The sequence below is a fragment of the Drosophila ananassae genome, chromosome 2R, assembly GCF_017639315.1.
Source record: "Drosophila ananassae strain 14024-0371.13 chromosome 2R, ASM1763931v2, whole genome shotgun sequence".
Classification (NCBI taxonomy): domain Eukaryota; kingdom Metazoa; phylum Arthropoda; class Insecta; order Diptera; family Drosophilidae; genus Drosophila; species Drosophila ananassae.
In genome coordinates this window covers 21,562,659-21,576,522 of record NC_057928.1, presented here as the reverse complement: position 1 = coordinate 21,576,522, position 13,864 = coordinate 21,562,659, and the positions used below count along the sequence as shown (strand labels likewise).

General features: G+C 35.5%; 1 protein-coding gene across 1 annotated transcript; it reads right to left on the bottom strand.

Annotated features, from left to right (window-relative positions):
• Positions 1-2,340: 2,340 nt before the first annotated feature.
• Positions 2,341-6,717, bottom strand: LOC6507191. The gene is made up of 7 exons (XM_001956479.4): positions 4,859-6,717; positions 4,668-4,801; positions 4,359-4,606; positions 3,697-4,271; positions 3,486-3,639; positions 2,684-2,894; positions 2,341-2,626 (listed from the first exon to the last, which is right to left on the bottom strand). Exons 1-7 carry the CDS (start codon positions 5,374-5,376, stop codon positions 2,373-2,375), a joined length of 2,094 nt encoding a protein of 697 aa, XP_001956515.2. The 5' UTR covers positions 5,377-6,717; the 3' UTR covers positions 2,341-2,372.
• Between the last annotated feature and the right edge of the window lie 7,147 nt (positions 6,718-13,864).

The window sequence follows — 13,864 nt, the reverse complement described above, 5'->3', positions numbered from 1 at the left end:
AACCTAAGCAATAGACAATATACTAAAGAACAAAGACTTTTTTCGAAGTGTCCAACAAAGAGTATTCAGGAGCAGTTGCCAGGTTTTAAAAATTATAGTTTACAGCCTAAAAAACATATATTTTAAAGAAAGTAATTAATTATAATGCAAGTCAAACTACAAAAAACAGCCGTCTATAAACAAAAATTTAAAAATTTTGTATATTTTAAGTATTTAAAAAAGAGATGATGAAATTGTTTTCCGTGTATCCTATTTCTTGTTATTTTATTTTGCCAATAATTTTAGATAAACAAAAATAAACAAAGAGAAAATAAAAAATAGAAATTTGAAAAAAAATGAGTTGTTTTGATTAAAATCATTTCATTTCAGGTTCAACGGACTCTAACAAATATAAATGGGATTATTCTTTTTATAAAGAATGACTTATTTCGGGGGCTGGGTTATCTATATAATCCATATTTATCATTGGGATAATGAGAAAAATATCATTTTATATGCAGCAGACATCCAAAAACACAGTATATTAATTTAATCAGAATCATTTAACTTTTTCAGTTCCTAACAATTTTAATAATCATTTCTCTCTTATCTGAAATTTATTGCAAATTACACAATAATACAGACCGAATATATTTTTAATCAAAGTAAACAAAGTATGAAAGGGGAATTTGTAAAATGCAAAACTCTAAGATAAACAATATTTGAATTTTAATTACAAAACAAAAACAAAACAATTTTGCTATATTCAGGAATGTCAGACTGAAGTGTGGGTGTTTTTGCCCCTCCTGTAGATGCTAAAAAGTGTGCTGTGCGACGGGGGGTGTGGGGATAAAAAGGAAACGTCAATTAGATTGTCTGTAAAACTGAAAGCGCAACAAAAACAAAGTAAACAAATCGAGGAAGTGATGCTTTAACAAATGGAATTTTAGTTTAATTAAATACTTGCCATTTTCATTTAATTTTACAAATAATTTATATTTTTTTTTAAAGGCCTTCCAACTCTAAATATTATTATTATATTTTAAGAATATCCATTAGCCCTAGATACCCTTCGTATCTATAGGATAGCAAGTGTGAAAAACAAGAATTTTCCTGGTATAAAATTGATCCCCTTGGAACCCCCGGAACCATGACGGATTCTACAGAGAAATAGGGAAAAATAATACAGAAACCGGCAACCTGAGTGGGTGGAAATAAAAAAAAAGAACAATAAAATGAAGTAAAACTAATTAAATTATATGAAATACTAAATGTAAACAAACTTTTGCTAAAACAAAATAAATAAATAAAATACCCATAAATATTTTCTATTTAAAAAGCAAACAAACAAAACGAAACAATTTCAAAGCGGAAAAATTCCAGATTCAATATCCGTGAATAAATGAATTTAAATCTTTGTGACTAATAAATAAATTCCATTTTTTTCCATATACTAAAATAAAATGAAACAAACTGAATTTATAGCTTAAAAAAGATGCAAGCTTAAATATTAAAATGGTGCTGTTAACTTTGTCTAACTTTGAACTTTATTTGGGTTTCCCAACGTATATCTTTAGAGATAGTAAAAAAAAAATCATATTAATTAAGATAATTATTATTAACCTTTGGCTTGTTTATTATTTGGCACGTCTGGTTTTCTGGCTACCTCAATACATTACCAATTCAATTAAAAAATTTTCATCCTCATTTCTGGTTGCTGAAGTGCCCCTTGAAGACCCCTAAGACCCCGAACTATATATGGGGGAATATATGTGTATATATCTTTAGGTAGAACTCGAGGGGGAATTTTCATTTTCATATTTAGAAATGTTTGGGCACTTTTTGATTGTATGTTTGGGTTTTGGGCCTGGCTGGCACTTAAAAATGATTTTATTTATGGGCTTTTATCATTTGAGTTTTTCTTTTCCCAGGATTTGTGATATGGCCATAAACAAATAATGCCTAATCTGCATTAACTCATAAACAATGCAAATCAGTATTTACGAAAAGTGATTGAAGGAATCCGTAGCTCTTGGAATTTATTCACCACATTGCCACTGGTACTTGAGGCCACTTGGAGCCAGAATGATAAATGGCACTATATCCACATATCCATATTCATGTCCATATCCATGGCGATAGCCCATCCCATCTGCCCCAAGGTCCCAATCCTCTGGAGGCGGCTGCTTTTCTTGGATACTCATGGTTTTTTTTTGTAGTGCGTCAGTGAAGACTTTTCAGCTTCTCAATTGCCATTCAGTTTCCAAGTACCATTCCAAGATATATTTGTCATTTGTTGCCGTCAATTATAAATATAAGATATGTTTGTGAAGAAATATAAATACCAAAAGAATTATGTGTGATGTATATTGTGTTGAATTCTTGCAGATATTTTATTGTTCTGGATAGAGACGTTTAAATTTATAATACAATCCTGGATTATAAACCTCATACATGGGATGTTGCATTATAAAATGTTGAAAGTGCCAACGTTCCGCCAACAGGGCCAATATGGAAATCACATAACCCACGGCCAGAGCCACAAAGGAGCTCCAAAATTTCTGCAGATTCATGAGAGCCTCCTGCTGGGCGGGAGCTTCGGCCGGTAGTCTCTGGATGGCATCCCTTAACCATTTGGCAATAAGACCTATTAAAAACATATTTATTGTTAAAAATATTTTTTAAAAATTATGGAAAAACATACCACCCTCGGCTAGGTGTTGGATGGAATTGTCGACTCTTTGTTTAAGAGCCGAATTCTTTTCCATGGCCAGGACAACGGGCATAAAAACCACACAATCCCTCATAATATGAAGGGCGGAACCCACTCCGCCGGATTCATCGGCCACCCGTAAATATCGCAAATAGAATTCGTTGTCATAGTAGGCGCATTGTCCTTTTGCAATGCGAGAGGTCTAGGGATATTTATAAAACCATTTTTTATCCACTTTAGGGTTGATAAAATCAAAGTTATTATTTAAGATTACTTGAAAAATCCTTAGTTCTTATTGTATCAAAATTTGGACTATTAGCAGACCACCAAATACCATTTTTTAAATACAATAAGAGATTTCCAAACAAACTTATCAAACAGATAAGATATTTTGTTTTTTAGTAGACCAAATAACCAGTTAGAACCGGTTTTTGTTTTTGCCAATTACGGTATGGTATAAAGTTCATTGCTACTAACTTTGATAAGAAGTTAAATGTACTAGGCCAAAGCGACCCATTTTAGACAATTAAAAGCTTTAGTCATTCTTATCTGATAATTTGTTTTTGGGTGGCAGGGAACATATAAAATATAAATTTTAATTTATGGTCCATAAATCGAAATCGTATTTTGTTTGTACTTGGAAACCATTCACCATCCCAAGGGATGGTTTTTTATTAAGAATTTCAGGAAATTTTTGTTAAGATTGTTAGTTTCAAGTCTCTGGAGATTATTTTTAAATATTTCAGAGATTAGTTTTTATTTTATTTAAAATAACATTTTAGTATTGACGTACCAAATCATCGTTTTGGGTTATAACTTCCATTTTTTCGCCAACTTTTTGGGCAACTTCGTCAGAGGCATCCAGAAAAAATTGTTTATTTTCCGAAGCTCCAGCAGATGGAGGGATATGGGAGTATAGAAGATCTTCCAGAGAATCTATGGTGACTCTAAAAATTATTATTATTAAAATTAATTAATAATATATTCAATCCGAAGCAACTAACCTCGCCGCTGGATTGGCCAAAATGGCCGTGAAACTTGCCCTGTAAGTGGCCACCAAAAGGATGCAGTAGATCCAGTACCATCCTGTCAACACCCTCAAGGGCCAATTTCGTGGCATTCTCGGCAAGGCCACATACAAAAGCATACTATAAGTCAACAGAATACAATTGGAATAATCATCGAATATATCCCGAAAACTATGAGATCCTTTTACAGGACGATATCTGCTAATAGCAATACGAAAGCTGACTCTCCTGAAAATATTTGGATCCATGGGTATCTCCCTATTCCTTCGAAACCAGCGAAAGAATCCAGTAGAACCACTTTTGGTAAGAATGGCATTAAGATAACTAATGGCATAGAAAACAGTGCCCACTATGAACAAGGACAAAAGGACACCTGTCCACATGGCGCCACTGAATGGCAGGATGAAGGTCTGCCAGGAGTTGTCCGTAGAGGATTCCGGTGTGAGAAAGGTCAGGCACTCGAAATTATGCGGCAAGCTGAGCTCCACAAATGGCAAATAAGCCTGAAAAAAGTGCAAGTCCCCGATGGCGAAACGGGCATTGTGTAGGGCCTGTGTAGGGTGTAAAAAATTATAAAAATTCCATAAATATTTATCAAGATCCTTTTATAATTAATTTAGTTTTTAATCTCCACTTACCACTTCTTCAATTAACTTTGAATCTATTTGGGTTTCATTTTCTCCATTCTGGGTATCATTCTCGTTAATATCCTCCAGATCCCAATTGGTTTCTTCGGTTTTATTGGGTTTATAGTAGATGGGTTGAAAGTTTAGGGACTTTCCAATAGAATCAATAATCTCTATTTCAACTCCATGATAGCTACTTGAGGTATTAATCCACTGGACCATGGGGACATGTTCTGAAATGGCCACTGGTATGGGTGCTCCTGAAAAACACTTTCTAAAGATTATTCCTTTTTTTATAAAATCCCAGTAATTAATACTCACCTTGTAGATCTTTTGTTTTTTCTTCAAACAATACCCTTCCATTGATTCTCTTTCCTAACTCCCAATTAGCCAGATTTTTTGTAACCAAAACACCACTTAGGATTCCAGGAAATGCAATTGTGGAAATAGTAAACCTAAAAAGGGCCATAATTTCTATTAAATTTAAAAACCAGACGGAATCTTAAACCCACCTATTATCCATTTGATATTTAAGAAAAATAGTGCCCACAAAAACACTCCATATATGAATCATATCCCTTTCAAACAATCGAGAATCGTGCAGAACGATAAACTTTTTCTGCATATTTAACGATCTGGTGTTATAGATGTATCTCAGGAATCGCTGGGCTTGCCAGCCATTCAATATGGTGATAAAATATAGCTCACAATCACTGGACTTCATGGCTTTCAGGACGAGTTCCACTTGCTTTGGAGGCTTCAGAAGATCCTCACTGGCATTTAATCGCATTACGAAAAAGGGCACTACTTGACGACCCACGGACTGAAAGAAAATCCTGTCATAGATCGAATAATGCAGATCGTCGGTGATGACGCCGAAACAACGTTTCACATTCGCCGCCCACAGGATCTTCTGCAGTAATTGTTTCAGGTGCATCTCGTATCCGTCGAGTGGGAGAGTTGGGGAGAGGTGCGATGCCAACGTGAGGGACACACAGGTCCCAGCCAGGACAATCAAAAGGCAGCGCATCCTTTCGCCAGCGAACACAAACTGGTGGCAGTTCGTTAACCTGTTTACCGGGTAACCAAAAACCCTTGTATCCTTTAATCCCTAGTCCTTTGGGTCCTCGAGCCCCACTCATTGCGTATGCAGATCTAATTAAACTTGTCCGAACTCCGTGAACTCTGGCAGCCCCCGGACTGTCAGTCAGTCATCGGGGCCGGTCGACCTGATTTACTTGCATTTAAACTTTCCGCCGGACGGGGGTTATCTAATTAAAGTTTTTTGGCCCAAAGGGAAATAAGTTTAACCAGGTAATGTGTCCAAGGTTAAAGGATATCCCTTTTCTTTTTTATTTTGGTTAATTTGGGTGTTAAAACGTAAATTCCTAAATGAGATTGTCAGAGGTGTTCATCAAATTTTTGGGAGGGCAGAAAACGAATGGGTCCTAACTTTATATTATAGTTTACTTAATTTAAGTGTTATTTCTGTATCCCCTCTCTAAAAACTCCCATGATAAACATCCATTAAACCTCATTAATATCGATTTAAATACCCATCCCAACTAATTGAGATCTATGGCGAAAGTAGAAGTTCCGATTCCGATTCATAATGTCATTACTAATTCGATGACTGCCCACTTCCAAGACTGGACAATTGGATCGGACTAATTTATCATAAGACCATAACTAATCTGTCTGTCTGTCTTCATTAGGGGGAACTGAGAACTGAGACCGCACGATACAAGATTCAAGATACAAGATTGAAGAAATACTGAAGGGGTCGCGAAATTGCGATCATCCGCAGTCAAGGCCCATAGAGACAGCACACTAACGATATAGTAACGACATGTCACTGGACATCAGTCAGTCAGTCAGCCAGCCAGTCAGTCAGCCAGCCGGGTATCCGATTAAGCCAGAGGAGAGCCCAGAAGCCGCATTCAAATACCCATTAATGTCAGCTCAAGTCAGACCATGAGTCCAAGCCAAAACCAAAGCCAATCAGCGGCACCAACCTGCGGATGTGCCGCCATGGATGTGGCAAGTTGGTGTGGGCAGGTAAGAAAACCAACCAGTCTTACACACCTATACCACCTCAGTGTATATATAACCATTCCCGTTGAGAATGGTCTTCTGCGCTTTATTGTCGTGTAATTAACTTTTTCCGAATCGTCCGGATTTGGAATTGTTTGCACATAATTGCAATTTAATTATTTTCTCTCGCTCGTTTCCCTTTTCATGTTTTTATGGATTTATGTTGGTCGCGCGGTCTGCTGGCCATTAGCCGGGCTAACAGGTAACACCCGACTCTGAGACTTGGGTCGAAGACACATCCATACATCCACAGTAGATGTGTCTCACCTGGCCTGGGCCGGGTTGGGCCGGGCCGGCCCGGTAGGGCAGGTAGGAAGGTAGCGCAGAAATCGATTTCGGCCGCCCCCGGACCGCTTCCCATGTCCAAGTGTCAGCCGGTGCCGGGTCCGGTCTCATAGCAGACACTTAAAGAAAATATTTTCATTAAATTATACAAGATAGAACATGTTCAGGATCATAGTTCAAAAGGGATTATTAAAAAATGGGAAATTAATTTTTTTCCAGAAAATATATTCGTTAAAATAGTATATTTGAACTGGTTCTAACACTTGCTTATTTTATTTAGTCAAAAATATAATATTACTACGTAATTTCTCTCAGTGCTGTTCTTATATCGAGTGCATCGCATGTGGTGGGAACGAGCGGAGATTTCTGGAAAGGGAAAGGAAAGCAAAAGGTGCCTTCGAGTGGGAGTACGTTGAGGTAGAATCGAGGTAGAGGTCCAGCCGAGTGGAAAACATTTTGCACTTTTATGGCCCAGATTCACTTGGCCGGTCCACGATCCATGGCTAACAATAATAATAATAATAATAACAACAAAAAAAGGTGCATAGGGCTGGTGCCTTGTTGTTGTTTGCATTGACACATTTTCTATTTTTGTTTTTCCTTGGGAGATTTTCAGATTTTCTCAGCAGAATTTATGGGTTCCTTGAGGTTCCTCATCTACGGATCTCTGAACCTAAAAGATATATTTTTCGACACCAGCACTAAGACTGTCCACAGGCAGTGGCTGGATGGCTGATCCCCGAGTGTATGTGTGCATTCGATATGCTTCTGTTTTAATTCCTACAAAAATATTTTATGCGAATTTGGCAGTTTATTGTTGTCGGCTTTGGGCTTAGAGTGTGAAAATGTAACAAATTTTCCCCAGCGTGTGCGTACACGTATGCGTGTGCCGATGATGGTGTCCGGATTCCAGGGGTTTCTGGGTTTTAGAGCCCTGGGAAATAATTCAACAGTTTTCCCACCTTCTGTTCGGTTCGCCAACTTTTCCTCCTTCAGCAACAATTTTTTCCCCTGATTTATTGCCCCAGCTGGCTGGTGGCTGGTGGCTGGTCCTCCTCCATCTTTATCTATCTTCAGGTCTCTATGGTTTCCTTTATATAAATATATCTTTTCTTTACTCTTTTATATATCTATCTTTTTTTTCTGTTGGTTGCCACTAGTTTTATTTTTTTGCCAGTTAAGCTTTTCAGTTACTTACAGTTTATAGAGGTGAAGTGAAATATTCTCAAGTCGCGTCCAAAGTTTGTTTTTTTTTAGTTTTTTTCTAGTTCATTGACAAAGCTTGGGTTCACACGCTCCGGCCAGGAGATACAATATTTATCTTCTCATTTCTGATTAGCGAATCGGCTGGAACTGGTTTAATATGCAAATTGAATTTGGCCAACTTTATTCCGTTTATATATTTACAAACACTAGTGTGTCTGCCTTTATAATTTACATGTGTCATTGGCTAATTTATTCTTTAATTGGCATCCTCTTGAAATATCAAAATTAATTTGTATTACATCGGGGACAGACACTTCCATAATTAAATACTCTTGATTTACGTTTCCGTTTTCCAACCGAATTAAAGTTTCTATTTTTTCAATTTTTGAATTAAGTGTGTGAATGAGAATCCAGTTTTATTTTGTTTTGGAAATATTTTATTAACATTTCTGATGTAGTCATAATGCTAATTCAAAATTATTGTGTTTTTGTGACTCATATGTGATATTTAAAGTTCAAAGTTAGAGTCAAGATGGACTTTTTGGTATAACTTTTAATAAAAATGAATTATTTGTAGTTTTAAAATATACGTTTTTCTCCAAAATATGCTTTTAAAACTAAAGAAACTTTTCAAAAACTTTCTTTTGAAATCATCCTCTATATAATTGTTTTAAATATGATTTATTTTGACTTCTTTAGCCTTCAATTTCTGCAAAGCTTATATAACTCTGATATCAGTAATGAATAGAGTGCCTATATGTTTGTATTCGTACCCAGACCAACTCTAATCAGACAGCTGTATTATCTGACCAAACTGGCGACTATTTGAACTAATTTCATTATCTTAATGAGGACGTTATTAAATTATTCACGTTTACAAACGCGACGGGTCGATGAGATTCGACTCGAAACGAATCGAATCGATTGGAGTTGAATCGAACACGTTGTCCAATATCAATGACTAATCTACAAATTTATGCACAAACCCATTCACACACGACTATCTATACATTTAGGTATATTTCATTGTATATTCCTGATCCATTGTACTACTATATTATATCTCCCACTATTCACCATGTGTGTGTGTTCACATTTTGCTCCATTGAATAAAACTTAATCAGCATTTAATTAAATGCACAGAGAAACAAGGCACATGAAGTCCATGTGGGCCAAAGGGGTTTCTGTGTTTTGGGGGCGTTTGGGGTTGCAAGGGTCGCCACGGGGGCGTGGCCAGAAAAGGGGTGGGTGGGATGGAGCCAGAGTGGTGGCAAAAAGCGATTTCGTTGATTATGTAAATCAATTGAGGAGCGAGATAAAAACGCTTTTTTTTCTCCCATTTCGAATTTTTTTTTTATTTTTTGCTGATAAATCGAAATCGTTCTTTAGCATTATTTTCTGCTTTTCTTTTTCTCGTTCTTTTCATCTGTTTCTTTTTTATTTTTTTTTGTGATTTTTTTTATACATTATTTTAGCTCGCGGCTTTGGCTGGTAACGGTTTTTATATAATCACTTTGTCGGTCGTTGTTTGCCTAGCATTTAATTTTATTTCATTTTTCCAATACACTCATTGTTTTTCAACATACATGTGTGTGTGTGAGTGTGTATCTGTGTGTATGGGGGCTAAAGCGAAAATCATGACAGCGAGCCTCTTTTTATGCTCTTTCCAATAAACGGGTAATGCCATTTTGGTCAGAAATATATTTTTTTTGGAAGAGTAACCCCTTTTTGGAAAAATTTTTAGCTTAAAAAATATTCAAAAAATATACAGATTTTATTAATTTTATTTATCAGTTTAATTCTATTTTAAATGGGAATTTTAGAAGCAAGATATTAAAAGATTCTTTACAGAAACTTTTAAGGCTATTCGAGAATAAAGAAAGATTGCTTAAGAAATCATTCAAAATTTTTTCAAAACTCTCAGCATTTTTGAAAATATGTATATATTTGAATTATTAAAAAAATACTACCAAGAATCAAAGCCATACAATAAATATTATTTAACCCTTTCAATCTTAGAATAACCCTTTTTTCCATATAAACTTTGACCTTATTCACCAACTTAGAGTATATCCTTCTGCGCCTTACAAAATCCACATTTTTTGCATTTATAGAACAATAATGGAAACTAGAAAGCGCTTCGATTTGCAAAACTGAGACGGGTAATATCATTCGCTCAGTGTTGTCCAGATAAATGTCCATACATACATTTAGATTTAAAGCTCCATTGAGCAAATTGTCCACTACTGGGGGGGTCTATAATTTCAGACAATCCATGCAAATGAAACTTTTTAAATAGATCGGCTATTGGATACTCATGAATGCGTCTTCTGTTTACGTTTATCAGGTTGTCCGAAATGAACTATTATATAATTCCTATTATACAGAAATTTTAGTACATTATGCATTAGAGATTGAAATTTCAGTAGAATGAACAAATGATAAAGTAGGAGAAAAATTTTCCACTTTAGTATACCTAAGTGCTATATTGTTGTTATAGGTGTTTTTGTATGCCCGTTGCTCCCAAGCTGACTATATAATTTTCTAGAATTAGAGTATTCAGTTTTCTGGATTTTGATCACTTGACTTTCAGATTGCAAGCCGCAGTTTTGGTGTCGAGTAAAGTTTGAATAATCATTTTCTGTTTGATTATGTAAATAAAAATCCCTTACTTTGTCAGCTGTGCTAATCGATATGAAAAAGTAAACCTTCCCGGTCTCTGTTCCCACTACCTTACATAAGCCAATGGCAAAGGTTAGGCGAAATTTTACCTCAAGACAGGAAATTAAAGGTGATAAGTGATAATAAAAAAAGTGTCGAATAAGCTTGAGCTCCGAATGTTAGCCTCTGTTCGATAGGGTTGGATATAGGCAAATTATTCAGAACTTTTTTTAGGTTTTACATTTTCCATGAATTTGGTCATTTCTCATTAAAACTTTAATATTGAAATTTCGAGTATATTTTATAGTTTTTCAATTTATTAAAATTATTATTTCATGCCAATCGGAAATAACTAGAATAGAAATATTAAATGCTTAGCTGTTCAATATATTCTTTTCAATGAATAATCTGGTGCAAATTTTTATTATTTCCCCAACTGGGCTAACCCTTATCATTATCACGTTCTAGAATCTAGAATCGGAATGTGCAATACCCAACCTAGACCAATTTTTTTTTTTTCGCATAGAAACCAAAAGTTGAGTCAGCTCCCGATGCTCAATATTTCAGTCCAATGTTCGGGGTTTACGTAAATGGATTTCTGCCCGGGAATACTGTTTCCTCTCTCTTCAGTTTTTTTCTGAGACAGCTGACGTGTTTTTCAACACGAATCCATGATGAAATTGCCCCAAGCTGGTGGAGAACGAGACACTTGGGGGACTGACTAATTCGAACTCGGTTGCTATGGGCTGATTTTCACTCAGAAAGTTGAAGATCTGATGCAATATTATCGCAAAATGACCTTAAAGGTTTTAGGTTTTTTCTGATGGATGGATTACACAATAAAAAGGAAATGCGATAAAAGTTTCATGAGAAATATAAGTATTTGTTGAAAGGTTTTGTTTTTTGATCTCAAAAACAAATTTGAAAAATTCATTCATTTTTTAACTCTATATCTTTTATGATTAATTATATAAATTGAAAATAAAAATAGGTAGATAATTTTTACCTTTAAATTAAATAAGAAGTCTTAATACAAATATTTGTGTTAATAAATTTTAAAGCCATAACGATTTGTGATGATAGAAACTTCTAGAAAATTATAAAGAATTAAAAATACGGCTGGAAAAATAAAGTACTTATACTCTCTCCAAAATGACTAATAAGAAGTTATTTAATTTATTAAATATAAAAACTAACTTACTCAATAATTTGCTCATATATCTTTAAATATTATTTCAAATGGAACTATGGAGTTCTCCTTGACTAATTAGTGACTCACTAATTTGTAAAATATTATTTGCTTTTTTTTTAGCTTCAGGAAATGGTGGAGCGTCTGGGAAATGGAGGCTCGACACCGGGGTGACACACTTTTCGTAACACCGTATCATTTCTTATCGTTTTGGCATCGAGTAGCGTGTTTACCCAATGATCTAATCAGCGACCCACGGAGCTTCTTTGTTCCTTACCAAAAAAAAAAAAAAAAAAAATACAAAAAAAGCAAATGTGGAAGCAAAAAAAAAAATCGTTGCAAAATCGGAGTCGACGCTTTGTCTACGCGATTTGGGCCATGTTCGTTGGATTGCTTTGTGGGGGAGAACTCTGGGTGGTTGTCTGGAGGGAGTGTGGGGCATGAAGGCGAAACTCTAGACTAGAACCACGCCATTTCAACGTATCTGAAGTGCAAAATGTTCGCGATAAAACACGCGACCTTGCCCAGTCACAACACAAAGAGTCATAAAACAAGGAATTATAGGGAGAGGAGTACGAAAAATGTCGAAGAGAGGCACTACTAACTACTACTAGGGCTCTATATAGAGGAATGTGACGCATATTTTTCCCTAGCACCGTTTAATATTGATTTAATATTCCTCAGATATATATATATATATATATAAATATACTTAGGTGCAACTTTCACAACGATCCAACAGTTAAGGTAGAAAATATAGCAAATAAAAAAAAGGTTGGCAAACTTTTCTAGAAACTTTCCTTTCTTTTCTGCAACAAAGAAAAAGTTCAGTTTATTTTAAATAAATAATAAACTACTTGGGTTCTTTGAAATCTATTAAATAAACTTATTCCAAAGTAATCAATCATACAAATCATTTGCTAGCAAATTAATTCACTTAAATTGAAATTAATATTCTCGATGACATCAATAACCAGTATTTAAACTGCAACCGCAACTGTAGAAATATATATATATATATATAGTATCTATGTATAGAAAAATCGGTAGACGATTGGTCGTCGCTGGAATGAGTTGGTTTTTGTGGGGCACTCAGAGAGGCAGATAAGTTTTCTAGGGGGCTTGGGGGCGTCTCTGGGTCAATACTGGTTGCGAAAACTGTTGACTGATACTTAGACGGTCGCAAATTGCCTTGTTTTCGCTATCGTCGCTATCGCTATCGTATTTAACATCTGGTAGACAAACAGGCGACTCTGAACCACCTCCATGGAGAACCGATTTCAAGCTATAGGCCAACAAAGGTACTAGTGCGCTATATGCCATTTCAAAATCGGTGAAATATAGGCCAGCTATAGGGTGCATTGTCATTGGGTTCTTTGTCATTACAACCTTGGAGGAGTGCAATTATTCTTCGAAAATACGTCGGGGCTTGCCCGACTTTGTAGTTTTTCTACGCACTGGTTTTTGTAAGCTACTTTATCAAAAATTCTGACGATTAATTAGATCAATACATTAGAAGATTTTAATGTAAAAGATTGATGCATAATCGATCCACAAATCGTTTAACGTATTCCGCTCAAGAATCGGATAAAAATTGCCAAAGATATAGCCATCGCTGGGGGCCATATAGTGGCTCCATGCATTTTGAAGGGGATCCTCCAGAAAATTTAAAAAAAAATCTAAAAAATATTTTGTTCCCAGATTTTGATGCAGATTGATGGAGAATCGATCCACAAATCGTTTAAGGTATTCCGCTCAAGAATCGGATGAAAATTGCCAAAGATATAGCCATAGCTGGGGGCCATATAGTGGCTCCATGCATTTTGAAGGGGATCCTCCAGAAAATTTAAAAAAAAATCTAAAAAATATTTTGTTTCCAGATTTCGATGCAGATTGGTGGAGAATCGATCCACAAATCGTTTAAGGTATTCCGCTCAAGAATCGGATGAAAATTGCCAAAGATATAGCCATCGCTGGGGGCCATATAGTGGCTCCATGCATTTTGAAGGGGATCCTCCAGAAAATTTAACAAAAAATCTAAAAAATATTTTGTTTTGAGATTTTGATGCAGATTGGTGGAAAA

Bases quoted from the DNA above. Each gene is read 5' to 3' on its own strand.
- LOC6507191 (XM_001956479.4), bottom strand. From the start codon at position 5,376: ATGCGCTGCCTTTTGATTGTCCTGGCTGGGACCTGTGTGTCCCTCACG. The intron at 4,272-4,358 runs GTAAGTGGAGAT...CACCCTACACAG, and splicing joins CAAAGTTAATTGAAGAAGTG to GCCCTACACAATGCCCGTTT. The intron at 2,627-2,683 runs GTATGTTTTTCC...TGTTTTTAATAG, and splicing joins CCAACACCTAGCCGAGGGTG to GTCTTATTGCCAAATGGTTA.